This window comes from Macrobrachium nipponense, chromosome 3 (genome assembly GCF_015104395.2).
Source record: "Macrobrachium nipponense isolate FS-2020 chromosome 3, ASM1510439v2, whole genome shotgun sequence".
Lineage (NCBI taxonomy): Eukaryota > Metazoa > Arthropoda > Malacostraca > Decapoda > Palaemonidae > Macrobrachium > Macrobrachium nipponense.
The window spans coordinates 21,752,101-21,774,600 of NC_087202.1; the positions used below are offsets into that span (position 1 = coordinate 21,752,101).

At 36.3% G+C, this 22,500-nt stretch overlaps 2 protein-coding genes across 2 annotated transcripts in view; both read left to right on the forward strand.

Moving 5' to 3' along the window:
* Positions 1–22,500, forward strand: part of LOC135221655 (octopamine receptor beta-2R-like) — a 364,792-nt gene that overhangs the window by 191,257 nt on the left and 151,035 nt on the right. The window lies entirely within an intron of this gene.
* LOC135222345 (uncharacterized) lies at positions 16,314–18,751 on the forward strand. Its single transcript, XM_064260429.1, has 2 exons — positions 16,314–16,484; positions 16,622–18,751. Exons 1-2 carry the CDS (start codon positions 16,314–16,316, stop codon positions 18,749–18,751), a joined length of 2,301 nt encoding a protein of 766 aa, XP_064116499.1.

Genomic DNA, 22,500 nt, shown 5'->3' on the forward strand with positions numbered 1-22,500 from the left:
ATTGAAGCCTAATATTACAAGGGGGTTTAGTCATGAAGAGAGAACGGAGGACAGTATGATAGTGTACAGAAAACGTAAGTGCCTTAGTGTGCATAGCGAGCCCAAAGTATTTGTTTGATAAAGGGTTTGTTTGTGTATATTATGATATATATATATATATATATATATATATATATATATATATATATATATATATATATATATATTTGTGTGTGGATGTGTTTGTATTGTTGTGTATATATATTTATATACATTTACTAGCATCTGTACCCGCCCTTCAGACGTGTTATCTAATGCAGATTCACTCCTAAATGACCTGGACGTACATCTTTCACCAGCCAATGAATGCTACTGCGTCACTGACCGGCTCAGTCATGCACCGCCGGCCGACGGCAGGCGCATACATGTTGCGACAGGTTGCTCGGGAAAGATTTTCATAGCGAGGCCCCTTTAAACAGACCCTGATAAAACTCATCCTCCAGTAAAACTCTAACATTGATGTTAAGTGCGTTTGTAGTCATTTAAGTTAACTCATGGTACGAAATTTGAGTGCAGTATACCCACCTTTGACCGTTTGGGCGCTATTTCCCAAAAGGAGGCTGCGCCCTTCCTGCTATCAAGGTCGTGGTAGGTAGGCTACGACCCACTTCTCCCCTAGGCGGTAAGTCGAAAGGGCGTAAGCCTCCTGCCCCCTAATATTGTGGGAAACCCTCGGGCCCCATTCCCAGGGGATGGTGGTTGCCCTCCTTACTAATGAGGGCGCCTTATGGCCCCCATATTGTGGGGAACTGTTTGTTTTCTACATAGATGTCAAAGTTTAGCCCTCTAATTTCGGATTTTACCTAAAACCTTGCCTGAGGGGCGGGGGTGTGTTGGTGAAGTCCATGGTAAAAATTTGGTAGCCCTAGATGTCAACTCCGTAAGTTGTAAAAAATGTGGGGGTATGGTAAAGAGGTTCTTGTGACCCCCTAAGTAACGGCCCCGAATTTCGGATTTTGACTAAAACCTTCCTTTGGGGGGCGGGGGGAGTTTATGGTGAAAATTTGGTAGCCCTAGCTTTCATAGTCTGGGCGTGCATAGCGAACAAACTAACAGACAGAAATTGTCTTTTATATATGTAGAAATAAATATATAAATATATACATATAAATATATATGTGTGTATGTATGTATATACACTATATGCATAGAAAAGAGACAAAGAACATTGTTATAAATTACAAAAATGTAAAAAGGAAGTTGCTATAAGCAAAACAAATTCTATAGAACTTGCGTTTCAAAACTCATTTTATTTTTTAAGGGGTTTGTTTTTGGAATATCAGATATGACAGCCAACCAGAGACGTCGTCAATATCATCATCATCATTATCATCATCTCCGGGTCGCGTGGAGAACCAGACAGGCAGACTGCCATCAATTTCCGTTTCACCAAAAAAACATGAAAATAAATAAATAAACTGAAATATCGTTCCGTCTCGCACAACGAGAGAGAGAGAGAGAGAGAGAGAGAGAGAGAGAGAGAGAGAGCTGGGGTTACTCTCCTTCCATCTGGCTGTTCCCATCTCGACCTTTTTAAGAAAATAATTGAGAAGGAGAGAACGTAATGTTGTTATTTATTCATTTTATTTCATTTTGTTTTAATGTCATTATTATTGGCATTGTGAATATATTTCTTAATAACTGCTTACTAACATTACTGGTAATGAGCTCCGATTAAAGACTTTCTTTATCATTAAATGTTTTGAATAAGACTTTTGGAGCAAAATATGACATTGTGACATTACACTCGAGAGGAGTGGGAAGATGGTCGGGAAATATCTTTCTTTCTCGCAAATCCATTTGAGTTGATTTTTTCTTTGTAAAGCTATCGTGTTAATCTTAATAGTGCATTTCACTCGCATGTATAATGAGGACTAGTAGCGAAAGAATGGAAAAATGAACAGGGAGACACGAATAAAATACGAATATGATAATATAAGTATTAAAACTAGTTCTTTTGAAACTTCTGTATTAAGTTGTCTTGAAAAAAGGATAGGTTTGCCTTTCTTGGTTTGGTGTTCATCCTGCCTATATTTATATCAAAATTTTATCTAGAATTCCCGTTGAAAATTATTCGTTTGTTATTTAGAGACTGGCAGCGATGGATTTCGCATATTAAGTTTCAAAACGAAAGCATTTCGGTGTCCACTCGTGAATAAGAAACTCCGAACGATTCCCATTTGATTTTGCAACGACGCGAGACGGAATGAACCCGTCTGCTGCCGTCAGTTCATCTCTTATGCGCTGAGTCGCTGGGAGATAAATCATCATTATGAATAATGGGAGGCTCGACGCCGTCTAATAAATCATCCATAAATATGGAATTGCGAATTTTCTGGCGGTCTTCTCGTCTCCCGGGATCCTTCTGGAAACTACCTTCCAGTCGTGCTCTCTGTCGTAGGTTGCCTTCGTTCATTTTCGTTGTTGCTTATATATATATAATATATATATATATAGATATATATATATAGATATGTATATAGATGCATACATATAGTATAAACCAATATATCAAATTATATATATATTATGTTATATTATATATACTATATATATATAGGTATATATATATATATATATATCTATATATATATATATATATATTATATATATATATTTCTAATATATTTGTATCTATATATATATATATTTATATATATATATAATATATGTAGTATAGTATAATATATATTATATTATATATATATATATTAATTATATATATATATATATATATATATGATATTTTATATTATATATATATATCATATCATATATATATGTTCTATAATCTCCACTATCTATATATTATAGTATCTTATATATTGTGCCATATATATATTATAGATATATATATATGCATATATTATTCTATCTCCTACTACTATTTATATCTATACATTTATGTATTTATATTTATGTGTGTATATATAATATATATATATCTATCTATAGATATATATCTATATATAATATATATATATATATGTATATATATATATATACTTTATATATATTTTATATTTTATATATATATCTATATTTATATCCTTTAATATATATTTTATCTATATATAATATATATAAGTCCCATATATATATCTATATATAAAAATATATATCTATATATACTATATATATATTATTTTATTTATTTATGTATATATGTAATATATATTTATGTAAATATAAAGAGACACAAAACTTCACACAAATATTTAAAAACTGACTCAGACAAAAAGGAAAAAAATGAAAAATAAAAAAGATTGCAATTGTCCATACAAAATTTATTAAAAACTGTAACCATATGATTGGAACACAGAATAGAAGGCAGTGCGTATTTGTATTTTGTATAAATGTATGTATGTATATATGTATATTTAACATTATATTATAGTATTCATAACTATTATTTGTGTATTTGTAATATATATATATATATATATATATAAGATAGTATATATATATATATACATATCATAACACACATACATATATATATATATATATATATATAGAGAGAGAGAGAGAGAGAGAGAGAGAGAGAGAGAGAGAGAGCTGTTGAATGCGTAAAAAAATCCTTCATTTGGTCATCAGTTGCTTTGTCGTTTAACGATAAATGGCCCCTTAGTCCTTCCCCTTTAAGGGGCTCAAAGTGGCTTAAGCATCAATGAAAGCGGAAGACTTCATTTTCTGACTATCAGTTAATGAAGAGTCCTTATCTTGGCTGGGGAAGCTGTCATTTGTAGGAGGATGGGAGAGAGAGAGAGAGAGAGAGAGAGAGGGGTTGCAGACGTTTGTGTTAGAGGTGTGTGAGATGTGGTCTTTTCGTTTTTCCTTGGACGTGTTTCATTTTGTCTAATATTTTTGAATGTGTTTTTTTCTATACAGAACTGAACTATTTGGATAATGATAAATATTATATCAATAATGTGACGTCTTCAGATCATCGATCTTGATCTAATATATCTCCATTCGAGTCGATAGTTTATTTGAAAGTGCTGTGAAACATGTCCCAGCTATTTGAATAGTTTAGTTAATTCATTTTACGTCAAATGGGCCACTATGACTGAGGACATGGGCTTCGTTTTTTAGGACGCAAATACGAAAGAAGTAAATCCTTTCGTCGGAAATGTAATGTTAGAAATAGATGGGTTTTTGAAGTAAAAATAAAGGCTTAATTTGTCACTGTAATATATGACGCAATATGATGTGTAGTTAAAATAAGTGTGCATTATAAAGTATGACAAATATGACCACTGCATCATCTTTGATGCGATTGATATATTTCCGATTATCAGGTTGAATCTTTCGAAAATAGAAAGAAAAACGAGACAGAGCCATTGTAGATGAAACATAAACTAAGGGCTGTTGCGGTATTCAAGGCGACACTTTACAGCAAGGTTAGATTACTCTAACCGCCTTGCATACAGGACCTCCAAAAGGGAGAAATCTCTGAGGCTGATTGGGATAACCAGCCTCCCGGGTTTCCACGATAATTACTTCATTATGCTATTCCCTTTGCCAGCCTCCTCTTACTATTCCATTGTCCCCGTCTCATGTACACTAGAGTCGTAATAGTATAATCGCCACCTCATTCACGTCTGGATGTCTTTCGTTCCCAGCTCATTTACTTTTAAATTCCATTTACCGTTCAAGCAACTTGGGGTTCGAAGAGGGTTGAAATTCATTATCATTTCTCCCGCCCAGTCTTCAAAGAGATAAGATATTTTGCCACTACTCATCACATTTTAATAAGACTTCAGAGCTCTGGTCGTTAAGATATTTCGCATTCTTTATCTGTGTGAAAGACTAACTAAAGACTAACTTCATTTTGTTAAAATGAAATTTCTCCACCAAATTCGATTTTAGAAGAATCATCTTAATTCCTTTTATTGGTCGTATCTTTGCCCATCTTGTCCTGGCTTTACCGTTCCTTGTCTTTCACCAGATATATGATGCCTTTTGCGATCAAGAATGTCGTCCTTCATCAGTGCTGAGCGGTTTCTCTCAGAGATTGTGGGAAGGCGCCTCGCTTTATATCTGTATAAATGCTCTGTGAAGGGCAGAAGAAGATTAGGATTAGATATCCCTATTAAAAGGGAGAGAGAGAGAGAGAGAGAGAGAGAGAGAGAGAGAGAGAGAGAGAGAGTTTTCCCATGTGTCCAACGTTTACGCCAGCAAGTTTTGGATTGATTTAATTTGGGCATGGACTAAAGCTAGTCTTTCTTTATTCCTGTTTAAAGACAATTTTTTTCTGTCTCGGTATCGCGACTTATTTTACCGTCGAGGGAGGCTTTTTTTACTTACATGAGAGCTAATGACCTTATGGTAAATGTTAGTGCCAATTGTTGTAGCTTCGATTTGGTCACCAAAGGCCTAGTTTAATTTGGAAGATCGACAACCATTCGATCCTTCAGATGTGACCGAGTAGTATACACACTAACAGTAGTAATACTCAGTGGAACGATTCATTCATCAATTCACTCGGGAAAGGGTGACAGATTTGTGGTTTGAAAGATGAAGAGGTTAGCTGGTTGATATTTACAGTTGGGTGTTATTCATTGATATGTAGAACAAGTTACAGAGTCTGGTAAAAGTCTTTTACAGTCGCCAAAAATATGGACTTAAAGTTGATGATAACAAGAATAATGCTTTGGGTATATATATTCACCAGTCAAAGGACCAATGATCAGTAGCTTGTAAAGGGCAAGTAACTGTGATTGTTTTCTCTCTCTCTCTCTCTCTCTCTCTCTCTCTCTCTCTCTCTCTCTCTCTCTCAAGTATACATGTGTTGTTGAAATAAGATTGTTTCTTTCGTCGTACAAAACGGAGACAGTAGCATTTTTGTGTGCTCTAGTTTTCCTTGCGAGTGTAATTTTCTAATCCGTCACAGTTTTTTTTCTATAATCGTAGATTTCCACGAAGATTGTTATTGCACCGTATCCATTGGTTACTCAATCGACAAATGCAATAGTGGTGTTGACACGCTGAAACCATTTGGCATCAACAAGCCTGATGCATATTCACACGTACAAGAGTGAACGGACAACCGCGTCCGTACAACTGGATAAACAAACAGACACGTACTACACACACCTAAATCAATAAAGATTTGATTGCGTAGACATGGCCACGGAAGCAGAGTGATAGCACGCTATTGCACGTTATCATTGCAAACAGGTTCGGAAACGTGAATGCTTACAGTACGCGCCACATATACGTTGTAATTTATTTTTGAAATTAAAGGGCTGGCATTTGAATAATCGGGGGAGCTAAATTGGGCGTTGATTTCGTGGCTTGGTCGAAAGACTTCAACCCTAGTCTCAGGACTGCTTTTTATCATATATCTTACTGCCTTTTGTGAATTACTCGAATAAGCGTAGAGTAAAACCGCGTCTATGCTAAGTTCTCTTTCACATTTCATTATATGTCTCTTTCATACTTTGTTATGATATGAAGAGATGAAAATGTCTAGTGTTTTCATGAGTTGTACGTTAAAAATTGGACTTCGTTTAACAGTGGATTTACGTTTATATATCAGTTTTGACCCTCTCAGTTTCAGCGCCTCAGTGACGTGGTTGGTATGGTGTCTGCGTCCCACCTCGGTGGTCGCGGGTTCGATTCTCGGCCATTCCATTGAGGAGTGAGAGATGTAAATTTCTGGTGATAGAAGTTCACTCACGACGTGGTTCGGAAGTCACGTAAAGCCGTTGGTCCCGTTGCTGATAACCACTGGGTTCCATGCAACGTAAAAGCACCAGACAAAAAAAAAAAAGAAAGTGCTTTCAATCAGTTTATAAGAAATTAATTCTTCATCTCTTGGGTCCGCCGAAATGCGAGCTGATCATAACGGCAGATTCTTTCTTCATCGGAATATATTTGCTTGAAAGAAAGGTAAATTGTGTCGTAGAGGAAATATTTGGATGATCATAACTTCCAGTTTGGCATGGTATTCAAGTCTCTCTCTCTCTCTCTCTCTGTCTCCCTATATATATATATATATATATATATATATATATAATATATATATATATATATATATATATATATATATATGAGCACGTGTTCCACAGAAATACATTTATGATTAGACATCTGACAAAAGTATCGTCAGTTTTAAGGTTTTCCCCTGTCTCTCGTAACTGAGTTATTTGTCTTCATGTTCTTCCCATTTGTCACGGGCAGTTTTGTCTGTCTGGCAGATGAATGTCGTCTGAATACTTAAATTGGAAAAAATCACATTGGCTGGATAAAGTTATGGTTACTCACCAAAATAGTCTGTCCTCATCGTACCTGCACTATTTTTGCTCTTGGCTGTTATCATTCTAAAGTGCTCCCTGCTAAAGGTATATTTGTGGAAAGTCACTGAGTTCCGATTTCCAGTTCATTTTTCAGAAATTGAATACTGTTGGGCGCAGTTTAGGCGCAATCAAGCCTGGCACTTCACCAAGTGTTGTTTATAAAACTAATCAATTAGCGACAGTGTTTCTGCTTGTTAGTTTGCACCGAAGGTCATCACTTCGTGGCCCCCTGCCTGCATTTACATCTCATTCATCGTTCATTTAGTTTGCATTCATTTTTGCCCAGAAAGAAAATATCCGTCATCTTGAAGGTAGTAAGTTAGTAGTAAATTATATATTTTAAACTGTAAGTCGCTAGTATCTTTCATTAAAGGAAAAACGGTATATTTGAGTGATAAAATACCCCAAAACAAGTCTGTCCTAGATATGACACACACACACACGCGCGTTGTAGGACCGTGCATCAAATGTTAAACCTGATGAGCCTCAAAGAAATTCTCGTTCCAAAACATCTTATATAAAAAAATATTTATATACATGTGTGTGTGTGTGTGTGTGTGTGTGCAGAGCTTATAGCTGTGGAATTGCTCTAAGATGGTGTGTCTCAGGAAACAAAGTAAAACAGGACATCATAAAAAAAAGTATTTTTAGTATACGATGCTTTGTAACAAAAATTTAATTGTTAAATTTACCAATACACACTTATACATATATTTATGTATGTATGTATTTATTTATTTGTTAGGTAAAGTCCACCGAAATTCTTGTTGAAAAACATCTTATATTAAAAGTATATAAGTTTTTTTTTTTTTATAGTTTCCCGCTTCATTTTTTCTCCTATTCCCACAGCAGCTGGGACGAAAGCTATAAGTTCTGTAAACATATATTTTTTTAATATACTGTGTTTTGTAACAAGAATTTCCTTGCGGTCTTTACCCTACATTTATGATAAGTATATATTATATTTATTTTTCACACACACACACACATATATATATCATCAAGTGTAACATTAGATGCACGGTCCTATATATGTGTGTGTTTGTGTTTTCTGTGTGTCATTTTCCTTTAGTGAAGCGACTGCTATTTTCTTTCTAGGCAAAAAATAAATGAACGGTAAATGAAAGATAGTGAGATGTAAATGCCTACATTTATTAATGTATGTATGTATGTATGTACGTATGTATGCATGTATGTATGCATGTTTGTGAGAGAGAGAGAGAGAGAGAGAGAGAGAGAGGAGAGAGAGAGAGAGAGTAGCGGGGTAGAAGAATGAACAAGTTAGAGACGGGATTTCAAGACTTCCATTATCTAAAGACTTGGACAGATCTCTTCTTGATTGCTGTCTCTAGCTTGGAAGGTATTTCTGACAAAATATTTATTTTAACCTGTAACGTTTTGTTGCTTTTGAGCACGGTTTTATGCGTGGAACAAGTAAAAGAAGTAAATATTTATTTGGTTAGTAAATAGACCTAAAAGTTTATTTTCCTTTCCCTAAGGATCTACATTTGCATTTCAAAATTTCTTGTCCAACAAAATGTCATCCGTGAATTACTGGATTCTTTAGTTACTCGTTAGGTATTTTGATACAAAGTTATTGTGATGAAAGGTAATCGTTAAAAATTTATGACTGCAAGTCGTTGTACACATCGCAAACTGTTATATAGAGATTTTAACACTCTAAAACTCATTGTTTCTACCTAGAGAGAGAGAGAGAGAGAGAGAGAGAGAGAGAGAGAGAGAGAGAGAGAGAGAGAATATCTTACAATACTATTAAAAACCTGTGGGAAAGTTGGCAACAGAATTGCATTGGCAGAGTAACTACATTTATGTTATAATTACCATGAAAAAAGAATTCATTGATTTCCACACGTGTTATAAGCTTTAGAATAAGATGGTATGGACTCTCTCTCTCTCTCTCTCTCTCTCTCTCTCTCTCTCTCTCTCTCGTTGAGGCTGGATCTGTAGGCATACACTATTTAAAGTCGTTAATGAGTCCTTTATGACGGAAGAATTATATTGTGATTATCAGAAAACCAATTTAACTCCCTGTTATTTTCGCCACAGGAATTAAGTTTTGTTTTTAAATAAATATGGGATTGGTTTACATTCCTCTAAATTTAGCATTTCTCTTTATTTTTATCCCTAAAGCGCAAATATAGTTAGTGGTTTAGAAGAGAGTTTTCTTCTGAATGTTGAATGTGTACATTTGTAGGTGCGCGCCCTTAAGTGGTCTCTATATTCTTCTTCTGTTACTACTTGATATAATCTAATCCAAGAAACCAGAGATGACTGATATAGATTCCAAGGTACTTTCTAAACATTGGTACTTTCATCGGGCCGCTTCTCTCGAATTGACAGCGTTCGAACAATTATTCAAAAGTGGATGAAAGTCGAGTAGTTTACCTTTGACGTCCAGGATTTACTAACACCTTCGTTCTTATTGAAACTGGTAAACTTGGCATAATTCCTGTTTATGTATATCTTGGCTGAGTGCGTTAATGGGTTGAAAACGCTCATTTATTATACTCCCTAACTTCCCCTGACCTTCGCCAAGGATTTCTGCGAAGTGGCCTTCGTGTTTACACGTCAAGGGCTAATGCGTTATTCCGATGATTTACTCTCGATCGTATGATGTAAGTAATTTCATCTTTCATGATTTACATAACTCTAGTCTAAGGTCAGATGCTGTGATATTGTTACTCTTGTTCGTTATCGGTGACGTTACATTCCGTGTCTGTATTGTATTGCGTAACCTGTGATGATTACGCTGGCGTAAGGTTGCTTTTCCCTTACGACGAAAATTCGTTGGAAGTAAGGAAATACTAATTTGTGGTTTGGAAGATTTGGTTATAAACTGCTGATGTTACCTTCAGTGGCAATATATATATATATATATATATATATATATATATATATATATATATATATATATATATATATATATATATATATATATATATTACGATGCTGGAATGAACATTAAGAAAAATTGATACACACACAATACACACACACACACACACGCGCGTGTATATATTATATATATATATATATATATATATATATATATATATATATATACCTATATATGGGTGTTTGAGCTGAAGAGTCTAGATAAGATCCATATAGGAGAACCAGACTAAACATTATAACGGACTAGAGTGCTAGAATTTTTGAATCCCTGGATCGAGCTTTACATATGCTGAAGAGAGAGAGAGAGAGAGAGAGAGAGAGAGAGAGAGAGAGAGAGAGAGAGAGAGGGCATTCTTGTCATTTTTGAGAAAAAAAATCATTGTTAACGACCACAAATGCAGCCGTTCAAATTAGGTCCAAATATAATATAATATATATATATATATATATATATATATATATATATATATATATATATATATATATATATATATATATATATATTATATTTTTGGACCTAATTTGAACGGCTGCATTTGTGGTCGTTAACAATGATTTTTTTTCTCAAAATGACAAGAATTGCCCTCTCTCTCTCTCTCTCTCTCTCTCTCTCTCTCTCTTCAGCATATATGTAAAGCTCGATCCAGGGATTCAAAAATTCTAGCACTAGTCCGTTATAATGTTTAGTCTGGTTCTCCTATATGGATCTTATCTAGACTCTTCAGCTCAAACACCCATATATGTATATATATATATATATATATATATATATATATATATATATATATATATATATATATATATATATATATATATATATACACGCGCGTGTGTGTGTGTGTGTGTATTGTGTGTGTATCAATTTTTCTTAATGTTCATTCCAGCATCGTAGTTTATCCTCTGTCGCAAGAATGTAAAAGTATTGATACTAAAACTTGAGGTTCTGTACTTACTATTTGAAAACATAAATGTTAATTTTCCGTGAATTACCAAAAAAATAAAGAAAATCATTTGACGAAAAGAGAAAGACACCTTGATGTTGGCTGTGCTATATCAATATCAGCTGTGTCCATTTGGACCAGTAATCACTTGGACTTCGCTAGTCGAGATGAGCGGGTTGTCAGGAGCTCTCACCGTTCCCGTGTAACTGGATGGCACTCTAATTAAGACACTGTAATTAAGGTTTTATGGGCTCAGTTAATCATACGTATTTTTAACATGTTTTTGGAAATGGCGGTAATAACGTTTTGGACCACAGTAAAAGTAGTATTCAGTATAATGTAGTGTAGAATGTACGTATTTAGACTGAAGGATTACGAACTGAAATTATGAAGTTTTTATAACTGTAATTTTAATTTTCAAGTAAAAAGCGAAATATGTAATGATATTTTCTCATGATCAAAGGTTCTTTTTACAGATTCTGTGAATTATTTATTGGTCGTATAATTTCGTCTTTGTCACAAGTTTATATAATAGATTTTTTATATGCGTAGGTGTTTGTTTTGCGTGCGCAGTCACATACAGACTATCCAAACACACTATTCAAACACAGGTGCCTTATTGCTCCGACACATTATTCACCATAGTCGTTTGTCTGTGGCTGTCACGAACCAAATACAAGATTATTTCAGTAAAGAGCAGGCCGATAAAAGAAAAGAAAAAAAAAGGAGGCTCCAAAACCCCCCCCCCCCCCTCTCTCCTCTCTCTCTCTCTCTCTCTCTCTCTCTGCCGCAAACAAATTCATGACCTAGGTACCGTAAATAACCTTTGATAGAGTGCTTGTGGCAACGGAAGTTGTTTCGTTGCCAATTTAAAAACAAGACAGACATTGTGTTCTTGTCATCGGGGCAGCTCAGTTTCTGCTGTCGAGTGTGTCACATTTGCTGATAATGTCGTTCCTAGCTGCATTTTACGTAAATAGCCTATTCCTCCAACAGATTCAATTGAGTATGTTTAAACCATAGTTGGCCGCCGCCTCTGAGGTAGGGAAATGACAATGAGCCAAATGGGAGTTTCATTTGCCGGAGCATTTGTGAGATTACCGCTTAAATGGTCGATTTTCCCTCTACTTCATGAAGATATCCCAGGGACGTGGGCCATTAGGTCTGCAGACTCCTTATTTGATTTCGGCGAGGAAAATTATCGGCTGTAATCGTCGGGAACAGAGGTAGTGTTGAAATGGATCAGATGGAAATAGCTTTTACTGCATTTTAGGTTTACTGTTTGTTTTAACATTAGATGTTACGCACCTTCTTTATATAGTAGTATTGCCAGAATATCTTTGTCATATATGTGTATAGTATTGTGTATAGTCGCTCTTTTCATTAGTTTGTACAGACAGTGCAGAATAGAGATGTATGACTTACAGTTGAATAATCTCATAGGGCCACCTAGGACAAGACTTGCTACGTCTCCTTTATCTCCTTTGGTTGCCCACTAGTTTTAGCTTTCTTGATGGTAACTCCAGTGTATATAAGGTAAATTCAAACACTTAATTTTCTTCAATTTTTGCTTTTTCAGTCTGACTATTTTAACAAACGAAAATGGTACGAGAGCATCCACATCTAAGTCTGATTTAGAAAACAAATGATTGTCTTTGTAATTGTTTCGTAATATTCATGGAGGACCTACTGATTCAGCTCGGTTACTTCTTAAGTCGTTGACAATTATCTTTTGTTTTTCCACAGTGAATGTGGGCATAAATGTGTTGGAGGTAGTCAGAGGAATTAAGTATGAGATGGTGTCTAAACAGAAATTTATGACTTGCAAAACATGAAATTCTGGTGGCGATGTTTTTCATGTTCTGTTTAAAAGAAAAATGAGGTTTATGTTATTTTTCAACGTTATTCTTGGTCGTTTTTCAATGAAGGGGGTAAATTTACTGCTCTTTTATACCGTAGGTGGGAATCCTAATGCGCTAGTTTAGGTGCGAATTATTAAAAAGATAAAATTATGTAAGGTTAACTTAGTGGGTGTACCTGGTTGTGATTGTAATATATATGTAGTATGTGAATATATACACACACACACACACATATATATATATATATATGTATATATATATATATATATATATATATATCTATATATATATATATATATATATATATATATATATGTATAGAAATTCTTTTGTTAAAACAGGATGTCTCAAGTATAAAAGGCCATTAAACACTAATTAAAACTAAGGACTAAATTTTGGTGGACTGAAATATATATATATATATAATATATATATATATATATATATATATATATATATATATATATATATATATATATATATATATAATGTATAATTGTTTTATTCGGTAATTTTCTGAGAACTGGGGAAGCAAGCGTTCATCCAAGTGAATTCTCAGAAAAGCGAGAATACCTTAAGACGCCAGATGCACAAATGAACGGACAAAGACAAGAAAAAAATATATAGCTATTGTTATTTAAAGAAAAAGAGTTCTGGAGAGAGAGAGAGAGAGAGAGAGAGAGAGAGAGAGAGAGAGAGAGAGAGAGAGAGAGAGAGAGAGAGAATGGTTCGTGAAGGCACCACGCTGCTGGAAGACTCTGGTTTTCAGCAAAAAAAAAATAATAATAAATAAAATTAAATAAAATGAAAATAATAAATAAATAAATTTTAGAAAATAGTAATAATAAATAAATAAACAAATGAACCGTATTTTTTTAACTTTAAAGAGGAATAGTTCTGTTATATACCAATATGTTAAAAAAGTTGAAATGGCGAACGTAGATAATCGCAAACGAAATATAGGTAAGTTTAACTTCAAAAGGATACGTCCGCATTTTTTTTCTCAAAAGCCTTTGCTGATTATTATTTTAAATATATGAACTTTTCTTGCATTCAAAATAGTTATCAAAACTTACATATTTTAATACTATTTTGACTATTTTAACGTGCAAAAAAAAAAAAAACTTTTTTCTTAAAGGTTATGAACCGATCTTTGCAAGGTTAGTTTTTATTATTATTATTTGTAGTATTATTATTATTAGTATTATTAGGAAGGAGGCCTTCTCTGAGGGCAGTAGCATTGAATACTACAGCCGTTTCGACGGCATTTAATTTATATAGAATTTTCTCAATTCTTCTTACTATCTTTTTCTCGTCAGCATGTAGCTGGTGTAATAGGTTTCCTAAGGACATATAGAGATTTCAGTTGTCTTAGGTTTATTCCTCTAACGTGTCGACAGCGCACAGGCAGTATCTATGAGAGTATACAGTAAAGTGATTTAAGATACGTTTTACAGGTATTTATAGCAGGCAAGGTTGTGTACAATCGGAGGGCGGGTCGGTAAGCAGGGATTTTAATTGGTCGTTGGATGGTGACGAAATCTTTCCCTGAGGCGTTCAGATCTTCTTGGTCTAGCTGGGGTTATTAGCGTGGGTTCGGTGTTGCTTGGGGTACCTACCTCCTGGGTATATATATATATATATATATATATATATATATATATATATATATATATGTGTGTGTGTGTGTGTGTGTGTGTGTGTGTGTGTGTATTTTAACAGCAACTGCTTTCCCACCCAGTTGTTCTTTAAGCATGTCTCCAAATCTGTAAATATTACTTTTGTTCCACGTCATCCTACTCCTCACGTTCCTAAATTACCTTTCTATGCCAGCTTTCCTTTTATTCATGATACAACTTTTTATAAAGAACTCCATGCTTTAATATCTGGTCATCTCCCTGCCATGAAAACCAAAATTATACCCACAAACCCACTGAATATCGGTAGCCTTTTCGGCTTCAACGACCGTTTGGATCCATTGATAACCTCGTGTTATTTACAAATTTTCTTGTCCTCCATGCAAGGAACCTATATTGAATCGACACTTAGGTTACTTAAGGTCCGAATCGGCAGTCATAGAACTGTCAGCTATAGAACTGGCACTAAGCTTTCGAATCCTGAATATTCCAACATAAGGGATCATACCGCTAAATGTAGGTATTCTATCCAGTACAAGGACTTTAAGGTTTTGGGCAGAGCCTCCAATCATAAGATTTTAACAATTAATGAATCATTGTTTATTAAAAAATTGGTCGCCTCACTGAACACCCATGCCACGTTTACACCTTATTACCTCCTCGTGAACTCTACATTTTTTGTTAGTCCTTCCTCTGTCTTCACACTCAACGGTTGGTCCTTATTTGTATTTTTAACTGTGATTGTTTTATTGTACCTTACATTGTGTATTTTAATATTGTAGCTTAATTTTATTGTACTAATTAGATATTGTTACTTTGTAGCTTGAAAGTGAGGCCTGCTGGTTGGCTTCGAAACGTTACAACTTAATAAATATGAGTTCCTTGACCTATTGGTGTGCTTCCCCTGCCTTCATTGTATATTATATATATATATATATATATATATATATATATATATATATATATATATATATATATATATATGTATATATATATATATATATATATCTGTGTATATATATATATATATATATATATATATATATATATATATATATACACAGATATATATATATATATATATATATATATATATATATATATATATATATATATATATATATATATATATACAGATATATATATATATATATATATATATATATATATATATGTATATATAAATTACAATTATTATTATTATTATTATTATCTCACATATATATATGTATATATATATATATATATATATATATATATATATATATATATATATATATATGTACGTATGTATGTATGTAGAGAGAGAGAGAGCGCGCGACTGAGAGAGAGAGGACTGATATAATAATAATAATAATAATAAATAATAATGAATAATAATAATAAAATAATATAATAATAATAATAATAATAATAATAACTGTATTATCGTTACTGTATTATAATAAAAATAAAGTTAAGACGCCAAGAAAATTAATCCACAATACAAAATTTAACGTAAGTAAACTTAAGGAGAAAAGAAAAAAAAAACTTTTTTCAAAAAATCCGAGGAGAAATAATATATTATAAACTGGAAAAGTTTGAAGGGTGAGGAGAAGATAATCTCCTACGAGAATGCCTACGTCGGAAGAAGGACTTCATCGGTCAGAAGCTCTGGGAGCGAGAATCCTTCTTCATCCAAAAACGAAGAAGAAGAGGAATTCCTCGGAGTCGAGCCGGGAACGAGGCGCTCCGAGGCCCGCGCTGGAGGAGGAGGAGCCTTCCCCGGATCCAAAGAAGCCACTCGTCAGTTTCAGAAACTAGGACTAGTGACGTCTGACGTATTTGGCATATCATTAATCATGATGTTTGTTGCTCTACTTATCGTAGCTTTTTGCGCACTTATGTTAGTTGCCTGTGGATTGCTTAACTCAATTGTCGAGGACCTGATGATGCTGTTTTTTGCTGAAGGATCTTTGAGTGGACCACAGGATTTAGACTTTATATCTGAGGAACCTGTTGTTCCCGAAATTGTTGTTGACGAACAGAAGAACCTTTGGACGTCAGGCTGGACCGTCGCCATCACCTGTATGGGTGTAGCATTGTTGGCTGGCCTGGCGGTGACTGCTTACCATAGATACCGACGACGAGGACATTACATTCACGAACTGGAAGAAGATCTGGAAATGGAACGAACCGAGGTGGCCAGACTGAGAGATCGTCTGGAAACTGAACAGGAACGAAACTTGAAGACGAAGGAACGCCTGGACGCAGAGAAGATGATGCTAGTAGACGTTCTGGAAAAGAGTAAGCTCCAGGAAACTAAAATGGAATGTCTCTTGAACGGAGCTAAGGACCAGATCGAGTTTCTACAGAATCAAATTGTAGAGAAAGATCTTTTGATTGAACAGAACGCATTGGAAAGGAAAGAAATGGAAAATCGTCTGGAAGAAGAGGAGAAAGCGAGAGGCAGAGGCATCCAGATTTTGGAAAAAGAGAGGAATCTCTTCCAGGAGAGGATGGAAAGCGCTCTGAAGGAGGGAAAAGAGCTCGCCTCGAGACTTAAAGAAGCTGAAGCCACCAATCGAGTGTTGGCTTCGGCGAATGAAGGCTTCAAGAGGACGAATGACCAAATGCAAGACGCTCTGGAAGAGAAAGAGAAGGAGATCGACAATCTAGAAAATTTGAAGGAAGTATCTGCACAAGAAATAGCTGATCTGCAACAGATGAATGCTAAGATGGAGGAGGAACTGGCCCAGAAAGAACAGGAAATAAATTCACTAAAGGATTCTCTAGGAAATGAAGAAGGAGAGAATAGAATTCTGACAGAAGAAGTTCAGCAGATGAGAAATTGGGTAGCTGAACTAGGAGGTCAGAATGCTAAGATGGCTGAGGAACTGGCCCAGAAAGAACAGGAAATAAATTCACTAAAGGATTCTTTAGGAAATGAAGAAGGAGAGAATAGAATTCTGAAAGAAGTAGTTCAGCAGATGAGAAACTGGGTAGCTGAACTAGGCGGTCAGAATGCTATGCTGGAGCAGGAATTAGCCGTTAACGAACAGGAAATCAAGTCACTGAAGGATTCTTTAGAAAATGGAGAAGGCAAAAACAGAATTTTGAAAGAAGAAGTTCAGCAGATGAGAAATTGGGTAGCTGAACTAGGAGGTCAAAACGCCATGATGGAGGAGGAACTGGCCAATAAAGAATTGAACATTAATTCACTAAAGGATTCTCTTGGAAATGAAGAAGGAGAGAAAAGAATTTTGAAAGAAGAGGTTCAGCAAATGAGAAACTGGGTAGCTGAACTAGGCGGCCAGAATGCTATGCTGGAGGAGGAACTGGCCAGTAAAGAATTGAAAATAAATTCACTAAAGGATTCTTTAGGAAATGAAGAAGGAGAGAAAAGAATTTTGAAAGAAGAGGTTCAGCAAATGAGAAACTGGGTAGCTGAACTAGTTGGTCAGAATGCTATGCTGGAGGAGGAATTGGCCAGTAACGACCAGGAAATAAATTCACTGAAGAACTCTTTAGAGAGTGAAAAGGAGAGGAACAGAAATTTGATTGAAGAAGTTCAGCAGGTGAAAAATTGTGAAGCTGAACTAGGAGGCAAAAAGGCCCAGTTGGAGGAAGAGTTACTTGACAAAGAACAGGAAATAAATTCACTGAAGAATTCTTTAGAAAACGGTGAAGAGACCAACAGAATTCTGAGAGCTGAAGCTCAACTGATAAGAAATTGGGCAGCTGAAGTTGAAAGTGAAAAGGCTGAAATAAAGAAAGAGTTAGTTGAGAGGGACCAGGAAATAACTCTTTTGAAGAATGGTTTAGAAAATGAAGAAGAGAAATACAGAATTCTGAGTGAGGAACTCGAGCAGATGAAGGCACGGGTGGCAGAATTGGAAGTCACGAATTTAGATATTAAAGGTGAAGTGACCGAAAAGGATAAAGTTATAAAGTCCATGGAGAATGCTCTAGAAAACGAAAAGAAGAGGAATAAAGAGTTAAGGAAAAAATTGCTGAAGCAAGTTGAAAGACTTGATCACATCGTAGCATTCGCCCAAACCATGGACAAATAATTCAGACGAGGATGACAACCGTCAAGTGATGCAAGATGGAAGGAATGAACATGGAGGGTGATGGATGCTGCCTGTGTCGTGTTCCAGAGCAGCTGCGATCTTCTTGGCCCATTCGATGGGCTTGACTGTGGGATGGGTGATCACTGCTGCTCCCCCCAGCAGCAACCAGTAACGGTGAGGTCCCCCCACCTCCCACACACCCATCCTGCAATCAACCTCATCGACTGGACCAAGAAGATCACAATGCTTCTGGAACATGACACAGCATCATTCCAAATCCTTCACATGGGCTTCATCAGGCATCCTTGACACTTCTCTCGTCTCCCTGAAGGAAGCAGGAGGAACAACTCTCAGGATGAGACTCAAGAGCTCTTTGGAGGAAGGAGGACCAGCTCTCAGTTAGAGAGCCAACAGCAGTTCGGAGGAAGGAGGACCAATTTTCTCAGAGAGAACCAAGAGCTGTTCGGAGGAAGGAGGACCAGTTCTCTCAGCGGGAACCAACAGCTGTTCGGAGGAAGGAGGACCAGCTCTCAGTTTGAGAGCCAACAGCTGTTTGGAGACAGTGTGGAACCGTCAAGTGATGCAAGATGGAAGGAATGAACATGGAAGGTGATGGATGCTGCTGCATCGTGTTCCAGAGGAACTGCAACCTTCTTGGCCCATTCGATGGGCTTGACTGCACGCTGGGTGTTCACTGCTGCTCCCCCCAGCAGCAACCAGTAATGGTGAGGTCCCCCCACCTCCCACACACCCATCCTGCAATCAACCTCATCGACTGGACCAAGAAGATCGCAATGCCTCTGGAACATGACACAGCATCAGTCCAAATCCTTCACATGGCTTTTCATCAGGCATCCTTGACGATTCTCTCGTCTCCCTGGCGAAAGCAGGATGAGAGCCAACAGCTCTTTGGAGGAAGGAGGACCAGCTCTCACTTTGAAAGCCAACAGATGTTTGGACGGCCACAGGGCCACCAGAAGGACCCTGGAAGGCCACCAGAGGGATACCAAAAGGATACCAGAAGGATACCAGAGGGATACCAGAAGGATACCAAAAAGATACCAGAAGAAGATTCTGTTGGAATAATCTAGAAGACCGGCTTTGCAGAAAGTCAAGTATGCTATGCCCCTTGATGAAGACCTCTAATAGAAGATCTCTGTCAAAGCGGGCAAATAGTCGGATATCTAGATCTATTCTCGCAGATGTCTTCCTTCTGGTTATTCTGTTGGAATAATCTAGAAGACCGGCTCTGCAGAAAGTCAAGTATGCTATGTCCCTTGATGAAGATCTTCTAATAGAAGATCTCTGTCCAAAGCGGGCAAACTAGTCGGATATCTAGATGTATTCTCGCAAAAGTATTCCCTTCTGGTTATTTCGTTGGAATAATTCTAGAAGCCGGCTCTGCAAGAAAAGTTCAAAGTAGGCTATTTCCCTTGAGAAGGACTCTTCTAATAGAAGATTTCTCTGTCAAAAGCGGGCAAATAGTTCGGATATCTAAGATTATTTCTTGGCAGATTGTCTTTCCTTCTTGGTTATTCGTTGGAATAATCTAGAGAACCGGTCGCAAAAGTCAAGTTATGCTATGTCCCTTTGATGCAGACTTCTTAATAGAAGGAATCTTCTATCAAAAGTCGGATAAAATCTAGATCTATTTCTTGCAGATGTCTTCCTTCTGGTATTCTGTTGGAATAATCTAGAAGACCGGCTCTGCAGAAAGTCAAGTATCTATGTCCTTGATGAGATCTTCTAATAGAAGATCTCTGTCAAGCGCGAGGGCAAATAGTCGGATATCTAGATCTAATTCTTGCAGATGTCTTCCTTCTGGTTATTCTGTTGGAATAATCTAGAAGACCGGCTCTGCAGAAACGTCAAGTTATGCTATGTCCCTTGATGCAGACTTCTGTAATAGAAGATCTCTGTCCCAAGCTAAATAGTCGGCAAATATCTAGATCTATTCTTGCGATGTTCTTCCTTCTGTTGGTATCTGTGCGATATCTTAGAAGACTGCTCTGGCAGAGTCAAGTTATGCTATGTCTTGATGCAGAAACTATTTGCTAATTAGAGATCTCTGAATATGTCAAAGCGGGCAAATAGTCGGATATCTAGATCTATTTCTGCGGATGTCTTCCTTCTTGGTTATTCTGTTGGAATAATCTAGAAGACCTGGCTGCAGAAAGTCAAGTAGCTATGTCCCTTGATGAAGACTTCTTCTAATAGAAGATCTTGTCAAAGCGGGCAAATAGCCGGATATCTTAGATCTTATGCAGATGTCTTCCTTCGGTTATCTGTTGGAATAATCTAGAAGACCTGGCTCGCCAGAAAGTCAAGTATGCTATGTCCCTTGAGCAGGGACTTTCAAATAGAAGATCTCTGTCAAAGCGGGCCCAAATAGTTCGGTATCTAGATCTATTCATGCGGATATCTTCCTTCTGGTTATTCTGTTAGAATAATCTAGAAGACCGGCTCTGCAAGAAAGTCAAGTATGCTATGTCCCTTGATGAAGACTTCTAATTAGAAGATCTCTGTCAAAGCGGGCAAAATAGTTCGGATAATCTAGATCTATTCTTGCAGATGTCTTTCCTTCTGGTTATTCTGTTGGAATAATCTAGAAGACACCGGCTCTGCAGAAAGTCAAGTATGCTATGTACCCTTGATGCAGACTTCCAATAGAAGATCTCTGTCCAAAAGCGGGCAAATAGTCGGATATCTAGATCTATTCTTGGAGACGTCTTTCTTCTGGTTATTCTGTTGGAATAATCTAGAAGATCGGCTCTGCAGAAAGTCAAGTATGCTATGTCCCTTGATGCACACTTCCAATAGAAGATCTCTAAGTCAAAGCGGGCAAATAGTCAGGATATCTAGATCTTTTCTTGCTGATGTCTTCCCTTCTGGTTATTCTGTTGGAATAATCTAGAGAAGGGCCGGCTCTGCAAGAAAGTCAAGTATGCTATGACCTCCCTTGATGAAGAACTCTTCTAATAGAAGATCTCTGACAAAGCGGGCAAATAGTCGATATCTAGATCTATTCTTGCAGATGTCTTCCTTCTGGTTATTCTGTTGGAATAATCTAGAAAGACCGGCTCTGCAGAAAGTCATGTATGCTATGTCCCTTGAATGTAAGATCTCTCAATAGAAGATCTCTGTCAAAAGCGGGCGGCAAAATAGTCGGATATCTAGATCTATTCTTGCAGATGTCTTCCTTGTGGTTATTCTGTTGGAATAATCTAGAAGATCGGCTCTGCAGAAAGTCAAGTATGCTATGTCCCTTGATACAGACTTCTAATAGAAGATCTATTTCAAAGCGGGCAAATAGTCGGATATTTAGATCTATTCTTGCAGATGTCTTCCTTCTGGTTATTCTGTTGGAATAATCTAGAAGACCGGCTCTGCAGAAAGTCAAGTATGCTATGTCCCTTGATGAAGATTTTCTAATAGAAGATCTCTGTGAAAGCGGGCAAATAGTCGGATGTCTAGATCTATTCTTTCAGATGTCTTCCTTCTGGTTATTCGGTTGGAGTAATCTAGAAGACCGGTTCAGCAGAAAGTCAAGTATGCTATGCCCCTTGATGATCTTGTAAGGTATTTTGAACTCAACCGAAAAATTACCCGAATATCTGTCTACTCTTCTACATATAGGCTGTGAATATAAGCAGTTCGGTTTAAGCCTTAGGCTTACTTGGCTTGGGAACCCTTTTATCTGATTTAGCAGCAACGCATTGTTATACTGACGCGGTTGATGGAGTGGCCCG

What these genes read in the sequence shown, in the direction of transcription:
- LOC135222345 (XM_064260429.1), top strand. Translation starts at nt 16,314, where the DNA reads ATGCCTACGTCGGAAGAAGGACTTCATCGGTCAGAAGCTCTGGGAGCG. An exon ending in CGGATCCAAAGAAGCCACTC is followed by an intron (nt 16,485 to 16,621) that starts GTCAGTTTCAGA and finishes TCAATTGTCGAG; the next exon opens with GACCTGATGATGCTGTTTTT.